Consider the following 27,465-nt stretch of genomic DNA (forward strand, 5'->3'; position numbering starts at 1 on the left):
ACACGTATATATATATATATATACATATATATATATATATATATATATATATATACGTATATATATATATATATATATATATATATATATATATACGTATATATATATATATATATATTATATATATATATATATATATATATATATATATATATATATATATATCTGTATATATATATATATATATATATATATATATATATATATATATCTATATATATATATGTATATCTATATCTATATGTATATATATGTATATATATATATATATATATATATATATATATATATACATATATATAATATAGATATATATATACATATATATATATATATATATATATATGTATATATATACATATATATATAAATATATATATATATATATGTATATATATATGTATATACATATATATATGTAAATATGTATATATATATATATATGTATATGTATATATATATATGTATATATATACATATATATGTATATGTATATATATATATATATATATATATATATATATATATATATATATATGTATATATATATATACAGTATATATATATATATATATGTATATATATATATATATATATATATATATATATATATATATATGTATATATATATATATATATGTATATATATATATATATATATATATATATTTATATGTATATATATATATATGTAAATATATATATATATATATATATATATATATATATATATATATGTATATATATATATATATATGTATATATATATATGTATATGTATATATATTCTCATGACTCCGACATGATAACAGTTTTAACGCTCTTCAACTACCGCTTACGTTGCCGGCCTGGTTACGATTTTCAACAATCTTAGTTTCTTCACCTCGACGCTCGACTTACTCTGCTTGTGATTGGCTGAAGTACCCGTCACGACACCGTAGTTCCTTCATCGAAGGTTATGTTTGTTACCTAAATTTTTCATATCTTTAGTTCTGTTCTTGCTTTTGTACTCGGCTGAGGATTAACTTTTTGTACTTCACGGACTTATACATCTGTACCTGCCTCTTGAGTATATTTTGTAATATGTTATTTGTTTGAGTGTTGGATTTATTTATGACTTTGTTATAATTATTTACGAGTGTTGATTTTCTCATGTATTTGTGGGTATACGGATATTCACACACCATTCCTCATGTTTCTTATTTGTGTTACGTTAGTGTTTTGCTTCAAGTTTAATTTTTCTTAGGTTATAAATACATTTGTTTTAATTAGTCAACACATTAATCTTTGAGTATTCAGCTTGAGAATTAAGTTCTATAAGTATTATTTAAATTATAATTATATAATAAATCTTTGATGTTTGCAAGCCTTTAGTTACTTTTTCCTTTCATGTTCAATTTTGACATTGCACATTTTGGGGCTGCCTCTAATTTTACGACATCAGGTCTCATCGGTAATTAGGGCTTGTAACATATGGGGGCCTGTCCGGGATAATTTTCCATGTGCACTTATATAGGTATATCAATTCGCCTTGCCTTCTTGTGAAACTATCTTAGTCGTTTGTGCTGTTATACAGAAGTGTTAATACTTTGTAATCTTATGCCGATCCTTAATCTTTCTTAGGTCATCAACACTTTGTCTTGTGACACATAATACAGAACTCGGATGACCTTTTATTTCCACTGAAGTCACATTGACTAGACTCTTTGAACCGAGAATCCTTAATAGATTTGACTTTAATTAGACATTAGAATCTTATCTAGAACTTAAACTGTCAAGTGTTCCAAGAATCTTTACAACTTGCTATCAACTTGTGGTAGTTAATGTTCGTATCTTGCACTTAAGGCAACAAGCCAGCCTGAATCTTGAAATGAATCTTGCTTGAATCTTATATTGAATCATCACTGAATATTACCTCATCACTGAACGTAGTGATAATACAGTTTCACATGTACTTAATACCTTTTGTATTCAATTTGTGTATTGTATATTTAACCTGTAACCAACACTCAATCCTTCAGAGGAATTTTCTTGCTGTTACAATGAGTGAATTTGATGTCCATGCCTTTTGCTCTAAGCCAGATTTTACATACTTGAGTAAATTCACTTTAAGTAAAGATGAATGGAAGTTTATTCTTATGTACTTTAAGATTTCGTTCACATTTTCCATGACCTTACGAGACCTTATGACTACAGCTATAGATGGTTTGGTAGAACAGGGATTAATTTTGCCAGAATCTGTGACATTGTTAGATGATAAAGACCAGGAGCATGATAGACTCTCATTATCTAGTACCGAAGAATTTATTGATAAAATTCATGATCAGAAATTGTCACTAGGGACTGATGCACCTTCCGTGCAAAAGAGTATTGCTGATGTAGAAATACAGAAATTACAGATAGAGAGAGAGTTGAAGTTAGCACAAATACAATTCGAAGCAAGGAAGCTAGAAATAGAGAGAGAAGTTAAGTTAGCAGAACTAGAGGCTCAGACTCATGACCGTTCAATTATCCAAGGTACTCCTAATTATAAGTTTAACATTGCACAACAAGCTCAGTTAGTTCCTCAATTTAATGAGGATGACCCTGAAAGTTATTTTAGGAATTTTGAGAAGACAGCAATTCAATTAGAATGGCCCAGAACCTCTTGGACATGGCTAGTTAGCACAAACTTTAAAGGTAAAGCCTCGATCGTATATTCTACTCTATCATTAGAAGACTGCCAAGACTATGATTTTGTTAAGACTTCTATTCTAAATGCTTACACTATTACACCTGAGGGCTATAGACAAAATTTCCATAATTTAATTAAAACTCCATCTCAGACTTATGTTGAATTTGCTACAGAGAAGTTACGGTATTTTCATAAATGGCTGTTCTCGAGTAATGTCACCACTTTCGATCAGTTAGTTAACTTATTAGTATATGAAGAGTTTAAAAGGAAAATCACTCTGAATGTTAAGCTCCACCTAGAAGATAGAGGTGAAACCCAATTGAAAGAGGCAGCAAATTGTGCTGATGTATATTCCTTGGTACACAAAGGTAATCCTAAGTCTGATAAAAGGACAGTTCCTGTAAAACCTGCCTCATCTGTAGTTTCAGAGACTCAGGATGGGAATAGTAGAAGTGATAAATACCAAACTTAAAATAATATGCAGTTTTTGTAAGAAATCTGGTCATCACATTACTGAATGCTGGAGTCCCCACTGTAAACACTCTAAATATTATGACCCTAATAAAGCTTCCAAAACTTCAGTAAAATCTCAGCTCCCATTTAATAAGCCCACATCTAACGTAGCTGCTCACCCTCCTTGCATAGATGTTTTTGAAGATTTCAAAATGACAGGCACAGTAACTCTAAATAATGTAGAATATCCTGTCAACATTCTAAGAGACACCGGTTCTGCTCAAAGTATAATGCTTAATACAGTAATCCCTAACATAAAGAAATTCTTTCTAAATGAAAAGGTAGTAATTTGTGATCTCTCTTCAATTTCCACCATTCCCCTCACGGAATTTTATCTTAAGTCTCCACTTGTATCCGGAAAAATAAAAGTAGGAGTAACACAAAATTTACCGGTCCCTGGAATTAACTTTTTACTAGGAAATGATATTGCTGGGAAACTTACTGTTCCATGTCCAGTTGTAGTAGATCATCCTTTGGGAAATAACCCTACTCTAAATATTGAATCCTCTCAGCCTGATCTTTCCCCTGTTTGTGTAACCACTAGGTCAAAGTCTCGTCAGACTAGAATTAAATCTGTGCCTTTACCTAACATTAAAGAAATAAAGATGTCAAAGGATTCCTTAATTGCAGCTCAGAAGACTGACCCTACTTTGACCCAAAGTTGGTCAGAGGTAGCTTCCCACATTACAGAAGTTAAAGAAAAGCCAGGGTTTTACCTTCATGAAGGCATTCTCGTGAGATTATTTAGACCTAGCCACTTAGCTCAAGAACAAGATTGGGCCGATGAATTTCAGATAGTAACTCCATCCTCTTTGAGAAGTGAAATTGTTTCTTTGGCTCATGATGGTCTCAATGGACATTTAGGTATGAAGAAAACTCATCAAAAGCTCCAAATACATTACTTTTGGCCAGGAATGAAGAAAAGTGTTACAGAATATATAAAATCTTGTCATATTTGCCAAGTTATAGGTAAACCCAATCAATCTATTCCTCCTGCTCCGCTCATTCCTATCCCTGTATTAGAGGAACCCTTTGAGAAAATACTAATAGATTGTGTTGGTCCACTTCCTTCCACTCGCAAAGGGAATAAATACATCCTTACTATCATGTGTATATCAACCAGATTTCCTATAGCTATACCTCTCAAGAACATTTCTGCTAAGAATATAGCTACTAACTTGATACACACCTTCTCAAATTTTGGTATTCCCAAGGTTTTGCAATCTGACCAAGGAACTAATTTCACTTCGGATCTTTTTAGAGAGGTACTAAAAGAATTAAGTGTGCTTACTGTAAACTCTTCTGTATACCACCCTGAGTCTCAAGGAGCTTTAGAGAGATTCCAACAAACCCTTAAATCCATGCTGAAACATTACTGTTTAGAAAGTTCAAACTATTGGGATGAAGGTCTTGACTTTTTATTATTTGCAGTTAGAGAATGTAAGCAAGAATCTTTGGGATTTTCTCCTTTTGAGTTGCTGTTTGGTAGAGAGATCAGGGGTCCCTTAAAAATTGTAAAAGATCATTTGCTAGCCAGTGACTTTGATTCAGAATCCTCAAAGGTTAATGTGCAGACATATATGAACAACTTGAAAGAGAGGTTATCTAAAGTAAGAAAATTAGCTAAAGAATACTTGAAGGAGAGTCAAGCCTCTATGAAAGCTCACTTTGATAAATCCGCTAAAGTCAGACAGTTTCAGCCTGGAGATGAGGTGTTAGTTTTAATGCCTATACCAGGATCTCCTTTTTCACCTAAATATCAAGGTCCTTATACCATAATTGATAATTTAAAGTCAAATAACTATTTAATCTCTACTCCAGATAAAAGGAAAAAGACCCAGAAATATCACATAAATTTATTAAAAGAATATTTAAAGAGAACATCGGATGAGGCTGGTTCAAAAATTAATCTATGTATAACAAATTCTGACAAACCAATTGAAGCGTCGGATGAATATATACCGAACCCTATTACGACCAACAGTAATATTATAGAAGACCTGGAAGGGTCTCTAACACATTTATCAGAGTCTCAGCTTAGGGACTTGGCCAACCTATTCAAACAATTTCCTAATGTGTTGAGTGATGCCGTAGGGAAATGTAATTTGATAGAACATAACATCCGTCTAAAATTTGGTTCTTTCCCTGTCAAACAGCCACCGTATCGTCTGAGTCCAGAAAGGAGGAAAGTCATGCGAGATGAAGTAAACTTTCTGGTCGAACATGGCCTAGCAGAACACAGCTGTAGTCCATGGGCTTCGCCTTGTCTACTAGCCCCAAAACCTGGAGGATGTTTCAGACTTTGCACAGACTACAGGAAACTTAATGATTTAACTATCCCTGACTCTTACCCATTGCCTCTAATTGATACTATAATAGATTCTGTTGGCCCAGCTAAGTTTGTATCTAAAATAGATTTACAAAAAGGTTACTATCAAATTCCCCTCACTGAAAACTCTAAGGAAATATCAGCTTTTATAACCCCTGATGGTCTATTTCAATATACCCGTATGCCTTTTGGTCTTAATTCAGCCCCAGCAACCTTTCAAAGGCTTATGAACTTCATTACTAGAGATTTAGTAGGGACTTATGTGTACTTAGACGATATTTTGATAATTTCAGACACTTGGAACAATCACCTGCAACGTCTATCAAATCTACTGCAACGCCTGGATGAAAGTGGTCTCACCATAAACTTGCTCAACTCTTCCTTCGGCCAGGGTACGGTGACTTACCTCGGACATGTGGTGGGTCAAGGTCAAACTCGGCCTAAGGAAGTGAATATAGAAGCCATTCTCAATTTCCCTCGTCCAACGACTAGAAGGGAAATACAGCGCTTCCTGGGTATGTGTGGCTTTTATCGCCGTTTCTGCCCTAACTTCTCTGCAGTAGCTGCCCCACTTACGACCCTCACTAGCTCAAACGTACTGTTCAAGTGGACAGATGAGTGTGAGAAAGCCTTCCATCAGCTAAAGGCATTTCTCTCCAGTAACCCAGTTCTCTGTACACCTAGTATGGATAAACCTTTCCTGCTCTACATAGATGCTAGCGATCAAGGAGTGGGTGCAGTCCTTATGCAACGTGATGTCAACTTTGATACCCTCCATCCTGTGTGCTACTATTCAGCTAAGTTGAAAAAACATCAGAAATCTTATAGTGTGATAGAAAAGGAATGTCCCGCATTGATGCTTGCCCTGCAAAAGTTTGCCTGTTATATTCAAGATCAAAGGTATCCTCTTGAAATATATACGGATCACAACCCGCTTCGGTTCCTTCAGAAGATGAAAAATCATAACCAAAGATTAATGAGATGGTCTTTAATGCTTCAGCCTTACCAACTTATCGTGTAGGCCTTTCTTTTGTTGACCAACCTCGGGGTTCGGGCGAGGGAGTTGCCTCCCATAGCGAAGCAGTTCCTCCTCCTCCTCCGGGGGAGGATATTGATATAGATGACTCTGTTGCTAACAATGATCTTTTGCAGCTTTGGGCTTCCCTGGGGCTTAAGGGCTTGCCCTCTAGGGAAGCCCTGTTTGACCTGATCCAGTTGGGTGCAGCTGTTAAACAGTCGCCGGTAATAGCAGAGGTAGATCCTCTGTCTATTGTCGACGTTGTTGTGGCAGAGGCTTCCGACGGGTCGGGTCAAACCCCGGTTGCTGTTGTTGCGGATGTTGCTGAAGGCTCAGTTCCCCCCTCCAAATATCCTTTAAGGGAGGAGCTGGGTCCAACGGTCTCTCCTGCGGGTGATTCTTCCCCTTGGGGGAGATCACTGACAGAGACTTCTCTTCGGAGGACCGACGATGGTGTTGCTGCCCCTCGAGGTTGTCTTCGCCGTAAGGCTCGCCCTCCTCTTCGCCGTAGAGGCCTTCCTTCTCCTTGCAAGGGAGTTAGGAGGCGCCTCTTCGGTTCCTCGCCTTCGACGTCCCCCGCAGAGGATCCTCCTCGACGTGAGCAGACAGTTGCAGCGGCATCGCTATACCTCTCAGCAGATCGTTCGCGATCTCCTACGCCTGCCAGACCTGCTAGTCTTCCTTCTCCGTTCCTGGACGCAGATGCGCAGTGGGCGCCAACGCACCCCGTTATCCATTGGGCACCGGTCCCTTTGGGGCAAAAGGGCTTATCTCACAATGTGAGTAAGTCCCTTAAGTGCCAGGGAGCGCGTAGTAGCGCGCAAGTGCTCTCCTGCTGTAGCTGTGGACCAGACCGCTTCGGACTCAACGCGCCAGCGATCTCCTGTAGCTGAGTCATCTCGCCGTAGATCTCCTGCTCGTCAGTTCTCACCTGCGCGCCAGCTCTCACCTGCGCGCCAGCGCTCACCTTCGCGCCAGCGCTCTCCTGCTCGTCAGGGATCTCCTGTGTGCCAGCACTTTCCTACTCACCAGCGCACATCTGCGCGACCTGTTCCTGATGCGCGCCATGCGTGCCAACGTTCGCCCGCGCGCCCACGATCTCCGGATCTGCGCGCAGGAAAGGAGATTATTCCTTCACCTCCTCGCCGACGATCTCTTGCGCTCCCTCAAAACTCGCCCACGCGCTAGCCATCGCCTGTCACCTGTGCGCACTTCTAGACTGGTACGAGTCTCTGCCCGGCCGCGCGCCCATGAGAAGTCTCCTGTGCGCCCGCGCGCTCACGAGAAGTCTCCTATGCGCGCCCACGAGCGTTCGCCTTTGCGCGCCACTACTCCTTCTGGTCCTGCGCCCCAGCTGATATATCTTGACCGCGCAACTGCGCGCCAACGATCTCCTGCGAGCCAGCGATCTCCTTCGCGCCCGCGCGATCTTTCGCCTGCGCGCAAGCGCTCTCCAACGCGCCCGCGCGCCCATACTTCAGATCGCCGAAGGTCTTCTATGCGCCCACGCGCTAACTCGCCTGTGCGCAGTCGGTCGCCTTCTCGCCCTATGCGCCATCGCTCGCCAACGCGCCATTGCTCCCCTGCGTGCCGTCATTCTCCCGGCCGCCAGCGCTCACCCTTACAACCGCGCGCACCCTCACCTGTGCACCCACGCGCCCACTCTCCCACTCGCCCATGCGCCCACATGCACCCACGCTTTCATCTCTGCGCGCCCGCGCGCATGTGCGCCGACGTTCGCCCGCGCGCGAACCCGTGATTTTACCATCTCGCGAGCGCCAGCGCGATCTCGACCGCGATTCCCACCGGGTTTCGCAGCACGGGCAATGTTGCGAGTCTTCTGGAGCTCGTACTTCCAGATCATCGTCTTCACGATCTCCACCCCGTAAGCGCAGATCAGCGCTCTTGCAGGAGGAGGAAGAATCTTCAGAGAGGTCTAGGCAACACTCTTCTTCTTTTCAGGCAGGCCCTGTGGTGTCTACTCCTAAGGATCGCCCGATCCCCTTCCCTCCAGCGGGAGTCGCTGACACTGCGTCTGTCAGCCGTCAGCCTTGGTTTCGGTCCCTGATCAAAGCGGTCGTCCAGGCTGTTAAGCCGGCCCTCGCTGATCTGGGCCTCAAACCAACGGCAGCCTCGTCTCCGCTGAAGAGAAGGAGAGGAGTAGACTTCGTGGTGACTTCTCCTAGGGTTAAACTGGCTCCCAAGAAGTCCGTCAGGAAGGCCACTTCCCCCTCTCAGACGTTTTCTCCTTCTCCTGTGGACGAAGCCTTTCCGTCCACAGGAGAATCCAGCGAGGTGAGACATTCTCCCACCTCGAGTAGGAGAATCGTCTCATGTGGGGGCAGAGAGGAGCTCTCAGACTTCTTTACTGGAGTCCTGTATTCCTCCTAGGAGGGAGCCCAAGGACTCGAAGATCGTCCCAAAGTCTTCATCCCGGATTCGACCAGAGCCAGCAAGACCCCAGGAGAACGTCCACGTGTCCCCCCAAGTAGAGCAGCTGGGGACAGGAGACTTTGCTGCCAGTCCACAAGGAGGAGAGCTGCATGAGTCGGAGCATGCCTTCTGGCAGGTCCTGAATCTGATGAGGCAACTCAACAGGTTCGAGGATCCGGAGACCGCCCCTCGCAAAGGCAAGGATAAAGTCCTGGACCAAGTCTACGGCACTCAAAAACCTCTGAAGGCCAGTGCAGCTCTGCCCTGGTCCCAGGGGGTGAAGAGCGCCAGAGATAAGGTTGAGAGCCAGCTCTCCGAACTCGCCTCCTCCAGCCGTTCCTCTGCCGGTAACAAACTCCTCCCACCTCCTCGTGTACAACAGAGGAGGTACTTTGAGATCATGGGGAGTCTTGTTTAGCTCTTCCTCTCCACCATTCTGTGGAAGAGCTTTCCAGGGGAATTTCTCTTGAGAAACTCTCCACCCGGCAGGTTACATTCTCGGCTACAGAGATCTTGAGCCAGGAGACAGGAGAAAGTCGCAAAGTGTGCCATGCAGGCCACTTCGTGGCTGGATGTCTGGCTGTGGTCTCTGGGCATCCTGTTGCGATCCGAGGACTTGTCCAAGGAGAGCACCAGGAAGGCCATGGAGACTTTCCTCCTCTCGTGCACACGCACCATCGAGTTAATGGCTCACCAAGTTTCGAACTTGTAGGCAAACTCGTTCTTGAAGCGTCATGATGCGGTGACCGAGAGGTTCCACTCGAAGGTCCCAGCCGTGGATGTCTGCAAGCTCAGACACTCTTCCATCCTTGGAAAGAGCCTGTTTGAGCCCAAAGATGTAGAACGGACAGCTGAGAGGTGGAGGAAATCGAATCTCGATTCTCTCCTCCAAAGGGCTCTTACATCCAGACCCTACAAGCCTTCAGCACCTCAACAACAACAGCCTTGTCAGTCTAGGACAACGAAACCGGCTCCGGCAGCAAAGGCAAAGGTGTCCAAACAGCAGCCCTTTCCGGTCAAAGACAGGAAGGGCAGAAAGTCCTCTAGGGGAGGCAAGAATCCTGGAGGGATCGGCCGAGGCCGCAAACGCTAGGATTGGCAATCCCCCTGCATGTCCACCAGTGGGGGGATGCCTGCAAAGTTGCGTGTTCAGGTGGCAGCAACTCAGGGCCGATTCCTGGACGATCTCCGTGATCAGCCAAGGATATCGCATCCCGTTCAAAACATCTCTACCTCCCCTGACAGCGAATCCAGTGTCGTTGAGCTCCTAAGCCATGGGATCGGCAAAGGGGCTAGCCCTTCGGGCAGAAGTCGAGACCATGCTCAAGAAGGATGCTCTCCAAGAGGTCGTCGACGGCTCCCCAGGCTTCTTCAGTCGACTCTTTCTTGTAAAGATGGCGTCTGGAGGCTGGAGACCCGTCATCGACCTCTCAGCCCTGAACAAGTTTGTCAAACAAACTTCGTTTAGCATGGACACAGCAGAGACGGTCAGACTTGCTGTGAGACCACAAGACTTCATGTGTACACTGGACCTGAAGGACGCGTACTTCCAGATCCCAATCCATCCGTCTTCCAGGAAGTACTTGAGATTCAGTCTAGATAACAAGATCTACCAGTTCAAGGTGCTGTGTTTCGGTCTCTCCACAGCACCACAGGTGTTCACCAGAGTGTTCACCCTGATATCTTCGTGGGCACACAGGATCGGCATCCGTCTCCTTCGCTATCTGGACGACTGGCTGATCCTGGCAGACTCGGAGTCGACCCTTCTTCGACACCGAGACAAGCTTCTGGGACTTTGCCAAGATCTAGGGATCATGGTAAATCTCGAGAAGTCTTCTCTGCTTCCATCTCAACGACTGGTATATCTAGGCATGATATTGGACACCAATCTCCACAAAGCCTTTCCATCAGACGACAGGATAGCAAGGCTGAGGTGGGTCGCAGAGCCTTTCCTCAGACGAGAAGAGCTTCCAGCCCAATCTTGGTTACATCTCCTAGGTCACCTGTCCTCCTTGGCCCGTCTAGTTCCAAACGGTCGCCTCAGGATGAGATCCCTGCAATGGCGGCTCAAGTCCCGGTGGAATCAAGGCAACGATTCCCCGGACATTCTGGTCTCTATGGGGCCTGCAGAACGGACAGACCTGCAGTGGTGGTTGACCGACGGAAACCTTCGAAAGGGAGTGGATCTTCTCGTCCTCCCCCCGGATTTGATGCTGTTCTCGGATGTGTCAAAAGAAGGGAGGGGGGCCCACGTTCTGAACCACAGGATCTCAGACCTATGGTCAGAATCAGAAAAGTACCTCCACATCAATCTGCTAGAAATGAAGGCTGTATATCTGGCCCTCAACAGTTCCAACAGACCCTGGCGGGTCACTCTGTGGTGGTGATGAGCGACAACACCACAGTAGTGGCTTATATCAACAAGCAGGGAGGTACCTTTTCACGACAGCTATTCCATCTTTCAGTAGAGATACTGAGATGGACCGAAGTCCACTCGATACGTCTATCAGCTCGCTTCATTCCTGGCAAAAGGAATGTGCTCGCCGACAGTCTGAGCAGAGCTTCGCAGATAGTGAGTACCGAGTGGTCTTTGGATCCTCTAGTAGCCAACAAAGTCCTGACTTTGTGGGGTTCCCCGACAGTGGACCTGTTCGCAACAGCCTTGAACTTCAAGCTGCCGCTGTACTGCTCCCCAGTCCCGGACCCCAAGGCACTCTGTTAAGATGCCTTCCAACAACGGTGGGACAACATCGACGTCTACGCCTTCCCACCGTTTTGTCTGATGAGAAGGGTGCTCAACAAGACCAGACTATCGGTCAACCTGTCAGTGACCTTGATAGCTCCGCTATGGCATCATGCAGAATGGTTCCCGGACCTTCTGCAGCTCCTGACGGAACTCCCGAGAGAGCTTCCCCCACTACACGAGCTACTCAGACAACGACATTGCAACATCTTCCACAAAGCTGTAGCATCGCTTCGGCTTCACGCTTGGAGACTATCCAGCGTCTCCTCACTGAGAGAGGCTTTTCGTAACAAGTTGCGGAAAGGATGTCTCGACACCTGCGAAAGTCATCCGCAGGGGTCTACCAGGCAAAGTGGAGAGTCTTCTGTGGTTGGTGTCGTGGGAGGGGTATCTCTCCCCTCGATGCCACTATTCCAGCAATAGCGGAGTTTCTCGGGTACAGTGATGCCTCAGGATACGAAAGTAATCCGTTCAGGATACGATTTCGTATCCTGATTTTTTCGTATCCTGAGTCGCGTTTTACATGTAAATAGCCTAATCCGTTCCAAGCCTTACGAAAAGACACCTTTTCTTTCATAAACACACTAAACTGTAGTAATAAACATGCAATGCAGCCATTTCTATCATTCAATAAGTAACCCAACTGTTAAAAACAGCCTAATCCATTCCAGAAACCACCATGAGATTATTCAATAATGTAGTTATAGCCTAGTTATCCCCTCCAAGCCCTAAGAAAACGGTCCGTTTTCTTTACTACTGTATAAAAGTTACGGTACTGTATGTAAAGCATTTGGATCAGTGAAGGTGTATTGTTACCTGTACGTACATCTAAATTAAGGATTGATACCCTGAAAAAAAGGTTACAGTTAATTAGTGTAACAAAAAAGTTGAAACTTACCTTTTGATTGAGACGATGTCCGATAGCGACGTCGCGGCAGAGGAGGATGGCATAAGGCTAAAAACGTAACAAGTGACAGACTACGTACAGTAATTTACACACTTAACACATTAACACTTAAACTTTACAAAATAAAAAATTGGCAGAAATAATTAACACTTAACAATACGTATGGAAAACTATAAAATGAAAGAAAAAATTACTTTAACACTTAACGGTAACATAAAACTTAAAATTGAATTTTTTTTTTTTTGCTTTTTTATAACTTTACGTTTTTCATATTTTCTAAATTTCTTCTACTTCTTCATCACTTTCTTTTTTCTGTTTCTTTTCTTTACTTTCACCTTCTAATTATTCATCACTTCCTCTTTTCTGTTTCTTTTCTTCACTTTCACCTTCGTCTTGGCCTACTAATACCGCTGGCCTCTTTAATAAGAAACTATCCATTGAAGCTTGTTTCTGCCTACTTTTCAACACATTTCTAAAATGCTTTAGGCAAACGTCATTGCAGTGTTTAAGCGCACGGTTGGTATAAACTTTTTCTGGATGTTCCTTTTCGACGTAGTCTGCCATTTTATGGAAACATGCGAGAATTTCCTTAAAGTCTGCCATTTCCAAAGGTTTAACATCCTCCTCATCACCGCTAGAGAACTGCTCTTGAACAACACTCATTTGCATTGTCTCCAACTCCTTCAAGTCGTCCGTCGTCAACTCCTTGTGGTGCTCCTCGATAAGTTCATCTATATCCTCGGCGCTAACTTCCACCCCCATGGACGTACCAAGATGTACGATGTCAGCCACCTCAGACTGCTGAATGGGTTCAGGATCGTCAGCGATCTCGGCTTCGCCTCCAGGCTTCCTGAACCCCTCGAAGTCTCGTACAGAGACAGCATCAGGCCCCAGCTTCCTCGAAGATGAGTTCAGGGTACGGCTCGAAACTTCCTGCCAAGCAAGATCGATGAGTTTGAGGCATATCACTATATTAAAGTAATCTTTCCAGAATTCATGGAGAGTGAGGTTTGTACTCTCTGCGACTTGGAAAAATCTCGGGAAGAGATTCTTCGTGTACAATTTTTTAAAATTTGAAATAACTTGCTGGTCCATGGGCTGGAGGGGAGGGGTGGTGTTAGGCGGTAGATACAGGACCTTTATGAAGGAATACTCGGCCAGAAGATATTCCTCGAGGCCAGGAGGGTGAGCTGGAGCATTGTCCAACACCAGCAGACATTTCATAGGGAGGCGCTTTTCTTCCAAATATTTTCGGACAGTCGGACCGAAGCAGACATTCACCCAATCAATGAAAAGTTGCCTCGTTACCCAGGCTTTAGCATTCGCCCTCCACATCACGGGAAGGTTCTCCTTGATGACTTTGTGGGCTTTAAAGGCTCGGGGATTTTCAGAATGGTACACCAGCAGGGGCTTTATCTTGCAGTTTCCACTGGCGTTTGCACAAAAAGCAAGGGTAAGCCTGTCTTTCATAGGCTTATGTCCGGGTAGCCTCTTCTCCTCCGCCGTGATGAACGTCCGACGAGGCATTTTCTTCCAGAAAAGCCCAGTTTCGTCGCAATTGAAAACTTGCTGCGAACTGTAGCCTTCCTGCAGAGTCAACTCGTCAAACGTTTTAACAAAGGCTTTGGCGGCCTTCGTGTCCAAGCTGGCTGCCTCCCCTTGCCGTACCACTGAATGAATACCAGTCCTTTTCTTGAATTTCTCGAACCACCCCTGAGAAGCCTTGAACTCTGGGGGTTCCTGCTTGGATGTTCCTTCTCCTGCCCCTTCTTCAGCCTGAGAACGCACGAGATCACCGAAAATGGCGGAGGCCTTCTGGCAAATTGTAGTCTCAGTGATGGTGTGTCCTGAGATCTCTTTGTCTTTGATCCACACAAGAAGCAGACTCTCCATCTCGTCATGCACGTGGGTTCTCTTGTTGGAGAAAATAGTGACGCCCTTAGAAGGTGCCGCTGCTTTGATGGTCGCCTTCTGCTTCAGGATGGTGCCTATCGTAGATGGATTCCGGCCATACTCCTTAGCGATCGCACTTAAACGCATGCCAGACTCATACTTTTTTACGATTTCAAGTTTCGTCTCCATCGAGAGCATCGTCTTCTTCTTTCCTTCGGCAACATTCTTGGGACCCATGGCTACAGTAATACGTAATATAATACACTACGTACGTTATATACAGTACTATGTATAGTAAACACTAATACAGTACAGTGCACAGTAACGAATGTTTAATAATGATAACACGTGGCGTACGAATGTACTGTATTTAACACTACGTCAAACAAGCGAAAGCACACAATGTCTGTTAACGATACCGCGGTCAGAACGAATAGAGAGAGAGAGAGATGAACGCCCGTGCGTAAGTAAGCTGGGATAGTTGCCGACCAATAGGAAAGCAGGATCTTATGGCGTCAGCTAGCATCTGAGTAGGAAGATAACCAATGGGTGAGCGGGAGGCTGTAAGTGAGTCTACCCAAGTTTGAAGTCTGGCGGCACGCGCATTTTAAAATTACTCTTGGCGACAAGTTGGGATCTCGTAAGGTTTTCGTATCCTGAAATTTTATTCGTATACTGGGGCATAAAAATCTTTCAATCGCTTTTCGTATCCTGAATTTTTCGTAAGCAGAAACTTTCGTATCCAGAGGTATCACTGTATTTGCGGGAGGAAATGCGCCTTTCGGTGAAAGGCTATCGGTCAGCCTTAAGCCTAGCCTTCAGGCTGAAAGGAATAGACATTTCCTCCTCGCTGGAACTTTCCTTACTCATACGAAGCTACGAGCTTACATGCAGTCAGTCGGAAGTGAAACCTCCTCCATGGAACGTGGTTTGGGTCCTCTGGGCTCTTAAGAGACCCCCGTTCGAACCATTATGCCAGACCTCTGACCAACACCTGACTTGGAAGACGGTATTCCTGCTCGCTCTGGCTTCGGCCAAGCGGGTCAGTGAACTTCATGGTCTCTCATACGACATCGCCCATTCAAGGGGATGGGGGGAGGTAACGTTCAGGTTCGTCCCTGAGTTTGTTGCCAAGACTCAGAACCCTGGAGTGCCAGACCCACGGTTTGACTCCTTCAGGGTTACGAGTCTCCGTTCCGTAACAGATGACCCAGATCATCTGCTACTTTGCCCAGTAAGAAGTCTGAGACGTTATCTGAAAAGAACAGCTGCAGTCCGTCCCCGTGTGCAAGCTCTGTTTGTGAGCATGGGAAGGACGAACAGGAGGGTCACCAAGAATACCATCTCAGCTTGGATTCGACGGACCATTCATCATGCCTTGAATCCAGACCCTCTTCCGTCACATTGCCCTAGGGCACATGATGTCAGGGGCATCGCCACGTCCTGGCCTTCAAGAGAAACTTCTCTGTGACGCAGGTGTTACAAGCTGGGGTCTGGAAGCGTCAAACGACCTTCACAGCCCACTACCTGCAGGACATGACCCACAGGAGCCTCGATACGTTTTCTATCGGCCCTGTGGTGGCTGCACAACTGCTGGTCTAACCTCAGGCTCCTTAATGGACAAGTAGCAGAGGGTTGAGGGCACTGTTACCCGGTTTTAGTCTGCGTGAATGAGAGAGTATGTCTGGCCCTTGCTTCTTTCTTCCTCCTCCCCTCTCTTGGGGAATGCAGCATCCTGGGTCTTTGCATAGCTGACCTAAAACCTCTGCAGGTAAACCATGCTTCCTTGTGTTCCTAGTATTAAGAATAATACTGTCGCGTCCCCCATACCCTGATGAGGTGGTATTGGGACGTCCTAGCCTAGAATTCCATATAAAGGACTTCAGGTCAACTTCCTAGTACGAGTCACACTTCATTTCTCCACACACAACTTATGTAGGCCGCACGTTTCTTGCGTAGCAAGAAACTTGCGAGGTGCAGGGACACTTTTTCTCGAGTGCTGCTCAATCGGATTCTGAGTCCCCGGGTAAGCCAAAGCCAGTAAGGCTGGGGACTTTCCACCCTGCCTAAGGGTAAGTCACCCTATGTAAATAAGTGGTTTGTATTTCGGTTACGGAACAAATGACAAATTCGGAGATATTTTGTATTTTTCCTAACCATACAAACCTTAGCTATTTATACATATTTGCCCGCCAGCCCTGTCCCCCAAGACAAGTCCTACCTCTAAGTGAAGTGAGGCAGCTCACTGGTGTGTGGGGGGGAGGAGTAGCTAGCTACCCCTCCCCTATCCCCTCGCTAACTAGCGCGGGGGTAGTTTAACCCTCGTTAAAATCTAATGGCTCGTCATTTCAGCTATGCCGAAAGTAAACCCTATGTAAATAGATAAGGTTTGTATGGTTAGGAAAAATACAAATTATCTCCGAATTTGTCATGTTATGCTGTTAAATTCTGTTTTGATGTGCAATAATTGATAACACTTGCATGAAATTATTTGTTAGAGGTAAATGTAAAATGAAAACTACTGTACTATGAAATATGCAAGCGTATATTTTTCAATATTTGACTCAAATTTGTTAATGCATTTTGTGTTTTGGTAATTTTAAAACTTTGGTTTCTTTTAACAGGTTTGTGAACATCCCCAAGTGTTCTTACTCGACACACCGGGAATATTATTACCAAAAATTCCTGATGTAGAGACTGGGCTCAAGCTGGCAGTAGCTGCAACAATTAAAGATCATCTTGTTGGAGAAACAAGTATTGCAGATTACCTTTTATATTTGTGAGTTGTTCATCCAAATACATGTTGTACTATACAGTATATATTAATATAGTTAAAATGTACCATTTATTTATGGTTTAGTTAATGAGTGAGGACTGTTCAAATTAATTTATTTGCAGTTTGTTACGTGACTTGAATACAAACCTACTCGATTTTTAGGGGTATTACTCCAGTTAAGCTGAAAAGACAAGCCCTTAGAAGTTAGCGAGGGTTAATCACCCATACCGCTAGTTAGTTTTAAAGATTTTAGAGTGGCTTTTAATTATTGGCCTAAAAGGTATAGCAGTTCGATTTTGCTGGGTTCCGGCACACTTAGGTGTGTCTGGAAAGGAAGAGGCAGATTCACTGGCAAAGAGTGCAGCAGCCGAGTTGCTACTAAGAAGGTCTCCCATTCTTTGTAATGATTTTTTACCAGCAATTAAGAATTCTATTTGTAACAATTGGCAACAGCATTGGGATAGTTTAAGCGAAGATAAAATGAGAGAAATATCGATTGGTATATCCCCTTGGAAGTATAATGGAATGCCCCAAAAATGGGAGACTACTCTTTGTCGTCTCCGCATTGGTCACACTCGGATGAAACATGAATTTTTGCTGGCTGGCCAACACATACCATATTGCAACGATTGTTTGATACCCTTGACAGTGTGTCATTTATTGACTGAATGCCCCACTTATAGCACTGAAAGAAATAGATATCTGTTTGAGGCTCGTGGTTAAATTGGCTGGTTCATCCTTGCCAAGATCCTTGGATATAATGTGTCATACAATGCTAGTGGCATTTTTTAATCTATATCAGAAGCAGGTCTTCTTAATGCTATTTAACTTTTATTTATAACATATTTACTTCTAGTGGCATTTGTAAATTTATATCAGAAGCAGGTCTTCTTAATGCTATTCAACTTTTATAACATATTTATTTCTCTGATTTTAATTGAATATTCTTTTAATCTTTATTTATAATAAATGATATCGGCTTCAATGACCTTCGATGTCAGGATGCCAGAGATCTTCAAATCAATCAATCGATTACCAATTTTAGTGATGCAAGGAGTGTCCTTCATGCGTTAGAAGTTTTTAATTCTAGTAACCCTCTAGTTTTAAAGATTTTAGAATGACTTTTTATTATTGGACGGAGAGGTATAATTGGTCGATTTTGTTGGGTTACAGCACATGTAGGTGTTTCTGGGAACGAGAAGGCAGATTTACTGGCGAAGAATGCTGCACCCGAGTTGCTACCAAGAAGGTATCCCATTCCCTGTACAGTAATGATATCCCATCTAACATCAAGAAATTGTTTTGTAATAAATGGCAACAGCACTGGGATAGTCTAGATTGCAATAAAATGAGAGAAGTAACAAATGTCCTATCTCCTTGGAGGTATAACATGATGCCCCGAAAGTTGGAGACGTCTCTTTGTCGTCTCCGCATTGGCCACACTCAGTTGACACAAGTTTTTGGTGAAGGGCCAACACCAGCCGTATTGCGACGACTGTTTAGTACCTTTAACAGTGAGGCATTTGGTGACTGAATGCCCCAATTATAATAACTTGAGAAATAGATATCTGTTTGAGGCTCGAGGTGAGGATGGCAGGTTCATTCTTGCCAAGATTCTTGGACATGATGTGTCCTACTGTGCGAGCGGCATTTTTAGATGTATTTCAGAATATGGTCTTCTGAAAACTATATAACTTCTATAATGACATTCAAGTTTTATGGTTTTAATTGAATATTCTTTTATTTTTTATATAGAATAAATGATATCTGTATCAATGACCTTAGATGTCAGGATGCCAGATAACTTTAAATCAAGCAATCAATCAATCAAAAAACTAAGGGTTATTCAAACAGCGACCAGTCCCCTGGTGGTCCTCAGAACTAGCTGCCTTGCACAGAGCCTCAAGAAAATCTTTTACTCGATTGTGTAGCTACCATATAGAGTAGATCTTAATAATATATAAGAAATGTAGAGCACATTTCCGTCGTGCAATGAAAGAAGCTAGGCGCCAGTCATGGGTATCGTTTGTTTCCTCCATTACTAGTAGAACACCACCATCTTCTGTTTGGAGGAAAATTAAAAAGATAGCAGGGAAATTCACCCCCAACCCGCCGCCAGTGTTGAAGATGAATGGTCAGTATGTGACTGAAGCAAATGAAATTAGCAATGACGTGGCTGACCATTTCTCAAATGTATCATGCAAGTGTGTTGCAGCTTCTGGTCACCAGTATAGGAAAATTGAAGAAAAGAAAATTTTAAATTTTGCAACAGTAAGGGACGTCATACATTTCTACTTCTACTGAAAGACAATTTGATTCCACACCTACTACTTGTAATGATAATATCCCAGAACCCGATGGAATTCTATATGCAATGATTAAGCACATACCTATTAATACAAATTTATTTATTGTAAGCATTATTAACAGAATCTGGCTTGATCATAGTTCCATAGAGTACCGGGTACTGTCAGGGGAATAGTACCACGTGATCACCTGTGTCAGAGGTATGGACATCTTGAAAAAGATTCAAGTCTAAGAATGATGATAAAGTCTGCAGGAAATGTTCAGAAAAATGTTTCACCAAGGAGTGTAATTCGCAAGTGTCAAAGTGTATAAACTGCACAAAGTTAAACACACCAAGTGACCACACAGTAAATTCTAGAGACTGCAAAGCTTATGACTTTGAATTGAAAGGACTAGCGGAAAATACTGATCATGGTTACTAGTGATGTCATAAACTGTGGCTATGTAAATATACAATCTGTAGGTAATAAGACTATTCAAATTCGAGAATTGATAAACAAGAAATATTTGGATATGCTAGTATTATCTGAAACATGGTTAAATAACTTGTACAAGGCAAAGATCACTGAAATGATGCCCCCCCACACATGCCTTCGTTCACATACCGAGAGAAGGTAGGTCTGCTCGGGGTGTCGGACTCTTTATGCATAAAAGTTACTCAAATCTCAACATGTTGAAAATAATTACAGTACGTAACAAGCTTTGACTATATAGAAATAAACTTTACCCCCAAAATATAGAAAAGTATCCTTTGTAACAATCTACAAACCTCCTAGAACAAACACTAGTATCTTTTTTTGAAGAATTTGGTGCTCTCATTGAGATGATTATCATGGAGAAAAACGAATTAGTTATCTGTGGAGACTTCAATTTTTGGATGAATGACGCATCAAATCCTGACGCTTTGGCATTTAGTGAGTTACTAGAATCATATCAACCAGTGAATGTCAACTGTACAACTACTTTAACTGGTTATACGTTAGACTTCGTTTTAAATGATGACATGAATAATATTGTATCTGATATAAAAGTTGAAGAGAAATGTACTATCTCCCCAGTACACAAACTTATTATGTTTAGTCTACCTCTACAGAAACACGCATTTGTAAAGAAAATAAACTTAAGACATAAATCAAATTTTTCTCCTGTATTTATTGAAGAAGTTACAAAGAAAATAAATGATGCTATCAACATTCCCTGTGATCATGATGACCAACGTCGGTTAGGAGCTAAGTGTGCTAACTGTCTTACGATCACTTATAATAAAGTGAGTAAAAGTGAATATGATACCATGTGCCCACTGATGGAAAAGACTATAATTGTAAAAGACCGATCTCCTTGGTTTGATGGAGAGTATTTGGTAAAAAAGAGGGAAAAAAAGCCTTGAAGAAAGAAAGTGAAATAGGTTAAAAACTGAAAGTACTTGGGTAGAATACAAAACTGCTGCGTGTCAATACTACCTACTAAGAAGGAAAAAATTGAATACTATAAGAGAAAGATCCTCGAAGCAGCTACAGACATAAATAAGTTATATCGTCTCCTGAATGGTATAATGGGAAATATAAAAGAAAAGAAATTACCTGATGGATACAGTGACCAGGAACTATTAAATAATTTTCTAGTATTCTTTAAAAACAAAATTGAAAATGTAACCAGGTCATTTGTAAATACTCAACGTCAGATTAATGATACACCAGGCACATAGACAAAATTAATACGATTTAACAACATAACACAAGGTGACATCACCCGAATTATCAAGAGAACAAAGAAAACAAACTACAAGATCGATCCTATGCCAATATCTGAAGTAATTGGAGAGAGAAACTTTTCTAGTCTAGCCAAAATAATAATAAGAATAGCAAATGCAAGCATTGATGAATGTAAGTTTCCTAAACCTGAGAAAATGGCTATAGTCACACCAGTTCTAAAAAATGCACTGGACTACCAGGAATTAAGCTCATATAGACCTATCTCGAATCTATCCTTTGTTTCAAAAGTGCTTGAATATGTAATTCTTGAATAACTAGTCAGTCACTTAGAAGTAATAGAAGCTTTGCCTGACAACCAATCTGCTTACAGATAACTATACGGAGACAGCCATCTGCTCTGTTATAAATGATATGCTGGAAATGATGGATGAAAATAAATGTGATATTTTAATAGTGCTCAATGTCAGTGCTGTTTTTGATACAGTTGTGCATGAAATGCTACTAAATGATCTATGTTCCATCGACGTTGAAGACCAAGCCTTCGAATACTTTAAAGACTTGGTAGAAATTATTGTGTACAAATTGGAAACTCTTATTCATCATATGAACCCTTAAACAGAGGGGTACCTCAGGGGAGTGTATTTGGCTCAATCTGATTCTGCATCTATACTGTTGGTCTATTGAAAATGCCACAAAGGCATGGCGTGAAGTTCAAACTATTTGCAGATGGCACACAATTTTACTTCTCCATAAGTTATATAGATGACACTACTGAAACTCTAAACCGAATCCTTGATATTGTTAAAAAATAGATGACATTTAAACAACTAAAATTAAATGATAACAAAACTGAATTCATGGTGGTGGGTAAGAGAAACAGCGTGAGGAACTTGGGTGATATTTAGATGAACATATATAATGACTCAGTGCCGATATCTAGTAAAGTTTGAGATATAGGTGTATTTCTTGTCTGTAATCTATCTCTAAATGTCCAAATAAATAATGCAATAAAAACTGCTGGTTATCATCTGAGAAATATTGGGTTTCTAAAAAAGTACTGTACCTGGATGAAAATTCTGTAAAAAAAACTTGTGATAAACTGTGTTATTACCAGGATTGACTACTGCAACTCTATTATTACCATGATTGACTACTGCGACTATCTATTACAATTTACCAAAAGTGCAACTTAAGAAATTACAAAACTTAATAAACAGAGGAGCAAGACATAAAAGGTGTCCCACCTAGAGAAAAAAATCACCCCCTATACTAATCGATTTACACTGGCTGCCGATTAAAGCAAGAATTGAATTTAAAATATGTGCACTAACCCACCAAGTTATCAGAACCGGTCGTCCAAAATACTTGAGAGAATTGCTACATATTGTGCAGCTAACAAATCGTTTCGACACAAGAAAAGTTATAGATGGCTTCAAACTGTTGAAACCTAGATATATGTCCACTTTAGGCTCCAGCGCCTTTAAATATGCCGCCCTGAGACTATATAATAAGCTCCCACGAAACATTTGAATGATTGAAGACTTAAGGCTTTCAAGAGGAAACTAAAGACTCTTATTTAAACAATCTTACAACAGCAACGATTTAACAGTAAAGGAACAATACGTGATCTGAAACGATAAATACTCTGAACAAACAAGGTAAAACAACAGCGAAGGTCCTGTAGAGAGTGGGGTTCTCATGCTGTATGGGACCAGAAAAGTAGCCATCAAAGTAAAGTAAAGTAAAGCAGATAGAGCTATTTCATTGTTCTGAACAACTTTGTGCCGAGTACTGTGGAAGAGAGACGGTATACTCAAGATGGAATATTAGAAAGTTTTGAGATTCTAGCTGGGTCCTCTTGCCTATTTTAAAATCAAAGAGTGGTGCTCAGTTCATTCTTGCCAGTTTACTTATGCTGTATTTTTTGTTTAGTGAGAAGCTAGAGTGTGGTCAATCTTCTGACACTAAGCTGTCTTCATGCTACATCAGACTACAGTCTGCAAACCACTACAGAGTTATATTACTTTATTGTATGTTTTTTTTTTTTGCCTTGATGAATATTAATGTTTTTAATACACTTCAGTCATAATGAATAAATGGATTTTGAGCGAAGCGAAAAATCTATTTTTGGGTGAGATAGCCATGTTGTCCTGATGGAAGGTTCCTTCAGTAGCTTCCTTAGGGTATATTTGACTACAGTAGATATTCCCAGAGAATTAAATTAAAGGTTTCACAGAATTCTAACTTTTGGTGCGAGTGCCCATAAGGTTTCCCTTTAAGATATCGTATAATAACAGGGGACATATGCTTGACATGCCACATAGCTATCTGCACCCCACATATCGTTTACGCTTCGAGGGGGAAGTGTGGCAAGTTATGGGAGGAGCCGTTACTAAGTTCTCCTCCTCCGTTACTGTTACGGTACTCAGTGACGTCATAACCGCCGCCATGCTGGCTGCCATCTTGGTTGACGTCACCGTTGTGGGCCTTCCTCATTCCTTCTGGCGTCTAGGCCAGCCTCCATGATACAATAAGATTGGGAGGGGCCTGTCAAGGCCTGAATAGAGAACAAGGGCGGGTCCATCAGGACGACATGGCTATCTCACCCAAAAATAGATTTTTCGCTTCGCTCAAAATCTGTTTTTTTGGCTCAGGCCATGTCGTCCTGATGGAAGTGTACTAGAGAATTAATGTATCGTGGAATTTTCCCTTTTGTAGTGCCTTCGACTTCTAGACAATATTCCTTTGGTCTGATGACCACAGAGACCTGTGACATTTCCGTTACATGTCACTTCAGATAAACATGTACTATGTTACCACTTCCTTGCCATTACAGACATTAGTTCCGTAGGAACTATAAAGTCTTTCTAGAATGTCTTATATACACTTCATGTTAAGAACATGTGGCACACGTGTTTTAGTCTATGTGACTTCACCTTTGTATAAGAACAGTCTATAGTGTCACAAGGTGGCACTAATTTCACTATGTTGCACACTAGGGTCAACACAGACAACCTTAGAGTTAGAGTCAGGAATAACTCACTGTTCTACGCAGCACTAAGCAGCAGGTTTTAGCACGCTACCTGCAGCTACCACGAATCTCTTCAGTTCATGCACCTGCTTCGCGTAGTGTTTGAAAAACACTCTTGAAGACTTCCAGCCTGTGAAAGAACGAAGACTTTTGAAGTCCATTGACTGGAAGAAATTCAGAGAAGAGGCGACTTTCCTGGGATCGTGACCTGCGGGTGTACTGTCAGGATCCGCTCTGTGAATAAAGTAGGTGATCTTCGCCCTTAGTTGTTTGAGTGACAAGTCGGACCCCGATGTTTCTCCTTTAAAGAGCTGTCCTCCGCCAAAGTCTGAAGTTCTTTGAAGATAGACCTTTAGACTCTCCACTGGACACAGAAAGACATCTTCCTTCAGAGGGCAGATCCTCCAGGGGCCCCACCTTTTAGTGGGTAGCTTGAAACTTTGGGTCAGGAAAGAGGGTAAGCTCGCCTGTTTCTGCGAACTGGATCTGGCCCTCTTCTCTTGATAATGCCACAATTTCACTGACTCGGGCTCCCGAGGCGATAGCAAATAAGAAAATCGCTTATTGAGTCAAATCTTGCAGAGAGACAGTTTCATTGTCCAAACTTGAGGCAAAGTGGAGCACCTTGTAGAGAGACCAGGAAATGGGTCTCGGTGGGGGTGCAGGTCTAAGTCTAGCACATGCCTTCGGCAGCTTGTTAAAGATGTCACTAGACAGGTCTATTTGGAAGGCATATAGTAAGGGTCTTGTCAGGGCCAATTTGCAGGTGGAAATCGTGTTGGCTGCCAAGCCTTGTCCATGAAGGTGAATGAAGAAGGACAAACAAAAATCCATTGAAATTTCTGTAGGGTTTTTAGCCTGGACAAAGAACACCCATTTCTTCCAAGATGACTCATATTGCCTTCTGGTAGATTTTGTTTTGTATTCCTCTCAGAAGTCTAAGCATTTTTTCGAGGTCCCAAACCTCTTCTTGACGGCTAGGGAGAGAAAATCATGATGAAGGTCTCGGGTTTTCTTTGATGAAGCGAAGACAGTCGACTTCTGAACTTGCTGGGTTAGAACTGGGTCCGGCAGGGGAATTAGCTTGGTTTGTAACTCCAGGATTAATGGGAACCAGTTGCTTCGGGGCCACTTGGGTGCCACTAGGGCCGCTGTTCCTTGGAAAGATCTCAGAATGGTGACGACTTTCAGCAGAAGGTTGGGTGGAGGGAACAGGTAAATTTTTGTCCATCTGTTCCAATCCAGGGACATGGCGTCCACCGCTTCCGCTCGGGGATCCTCGTATGGGGCCACGTAGCGAGGAAGTTGTTTGTTGTTGCTCATTGCAAAGAGGTCGATCTGCAGTTCCGGGACTTGTCGGGAGATGAAGGAGAATGAATCTGCGTCTAGGGACCATTCTGACTCTTTCGGAGTTGTCCTGGATAGAGCATCCGCCGTCAGTTTGCGGAATCCTTATAGGTGAACTGCTGAGAGGTGCCATCTTTTCTTGTCCGCTAGGCGGAAGATGGGTAGCAACACTTGGTTGAGGTGGGGCGATCTTGAGCCCTGACGGTTGAGACATCTGACCACGAATCGCTGTCCAGAGTCAGATGAATGTGGACTGAGGGACGTGGGGACAGCCTCTTCAGAGTGAGAAGGCCCGCCATGGTATCCAAGATGTTGATGTGAAACGTCGTGAATAGGGGAGACCATGTTCCTTGAACTTGTCGTTGGTGGGAGTGACCCCCCATCCTTCTAGTGATGCATCCGTGTGGATAACGACCGATGGAGGCGGTGGTTGATGAGGTACCGATCTTTTCAGGTTCTATGCCTCTGACCATGGCTTTAGGAGTGATCGAAGCCTGGTCGGCCGAGGTCTCTTGAGATCTCTTCGAGTGATTGATGCGTATCTTCTCCAGACTCCCGATGCATCCTTTGGCTGTGCTCGCAGCACTGGGTCTGTCACTGAAGCGAACTGAGAACCCCTTCCTGTTGTCGTCTTGAAATCCATTTGGATTTTAGGAGTCTCTTGACAGACCCTGCTATTTCCTTTCTTTTCTTCAGAGGAATAGAAAGATGGTGTGACTGAAGGTCCCAATGGATTCCTAGCCATTGGAACTTCTGAGCTGGAGAAAGTCGAGACTTTTTGGTGTTGATCTTGAAGCCCAAATGTTCCAAGAATTGGGTTACCTTTGTGGAAGCTTGCAGGCATTCTTCTATGGATGCTGCCCAAACCAGCCAATCGTCCAGGTAAGCCATCACCTGGACACCTTGTAAGAGTAGCTGTTGGACGATCGTCTCTGCGAGCTTTGTGAATATCCTTGGGATTATGTTTAGCCCGAAGGGCATGGCTCTGAAGGCGTACTGTCTTCTTTGAAGCCTGAATCCTAGGTAGGAGGAGGTCTGGCGATTCATTGGAATGTGCCAGTAGGCGTCCACCATGTCTATCGAGATTGTATGCCTTTTGAGGCAGCAGGGCTCTTATGTGCTGAAGAGTCAGCATTTTGAACTTGTTGTTCACTATGAACTTGTTGAGAGGGGATGTCCAGAATGACTCTGAGTTTGTCGGAGTCCTTCTTGGGAACACAGAATAGTGTTCCTTGGAACCTGGTGGACTTTACCCTCTTGATCACCTTCTTGTTCAAGAGTTCTTGGATGTATTCTTCCAGGACGGGGGTGGAGTGTTGGAAGAATAGGTGGAAAGCTGGTGGTGGTGTTACCCAGCTCCACCCTAGTCCATTCTTGATGATGCTGTGAGCCCTAGGATCGAAGGTCCAACGATCCTGGAAGAGGCGGAGTCTTCCTCCCACCTGAAGCATCTCATTGCTTCTGGTTTCCCGAGGGTTTATCACCTCAGCCGCTTGCTCCCCTTGCTCCTCTCTCTCTGGAGGGACGTCGAGAGGAGTCTCTGCCGGTGCCTCTACCTTTGGGATGAAAGGTAGTCGACCGCCTTTCGTAGGCCGGCGTGAAGGTTGGTGACTGAGCCACCACCGGCTGGGGTACCAACTGAAAGGTTTGTTGGGGCTGAGCCACCAACTGGGGAGTGGCGGGTGCCGGAAACTGGCGCTTAGCCTGACGCTGCTGAGGTCTGGGCTTGTTGGTCTTCTTCTTAGGTTGGGGGCCCTCATCCTGAGGAGATTTCCTCTTCTT

At 42.9% G+C, this 27,465-nt stretch overlaps 1 protein-coding gene across 7 annotated transcripts in view; it reads left to right on the forward strand.

Moving 5' to 3' along the window:
• The window catches only part of LOC137637239 (mitochondrial ribosome-associated GTPase 1), a 410,833-nt gene that overhangs the window by 26,882 nt on the left and 356,486 nt on the right, over positions 1–27,465 (forward strand). For all 7 annotated transcript variants that reach the window (XM_068369501.1, XM_068369500.1, XM_068369504.1 and 4 more), the window contains exon 2: positions 17,135–17,289. In XM_068369501.1, coding sequence (XP_068225602.1) covers positions 17,135–17,289 — 155 coding nt within the window. The remainder of the gene's footprint in view (positions 1–17,134; positions 17,290–27,465) is intronic.

The sequence above is a fragment of the Palaemon carinicauda genome, unplaced genomic scaffold (genome assembly GCF_036898095.1).
Source record: "Palaemon carinicauda isolate YSFRI2023 unplaced genomic scaffold, ASM3689809v2 scaffold6, whole genome shotgun sequence".
Taxonomy (NCBI): Eukaryota; Metazoa; Arthropoda; class Malacostraca; order Decapoda; family Palaemonidae; genus Palaemon; species Palaemon carinicauda.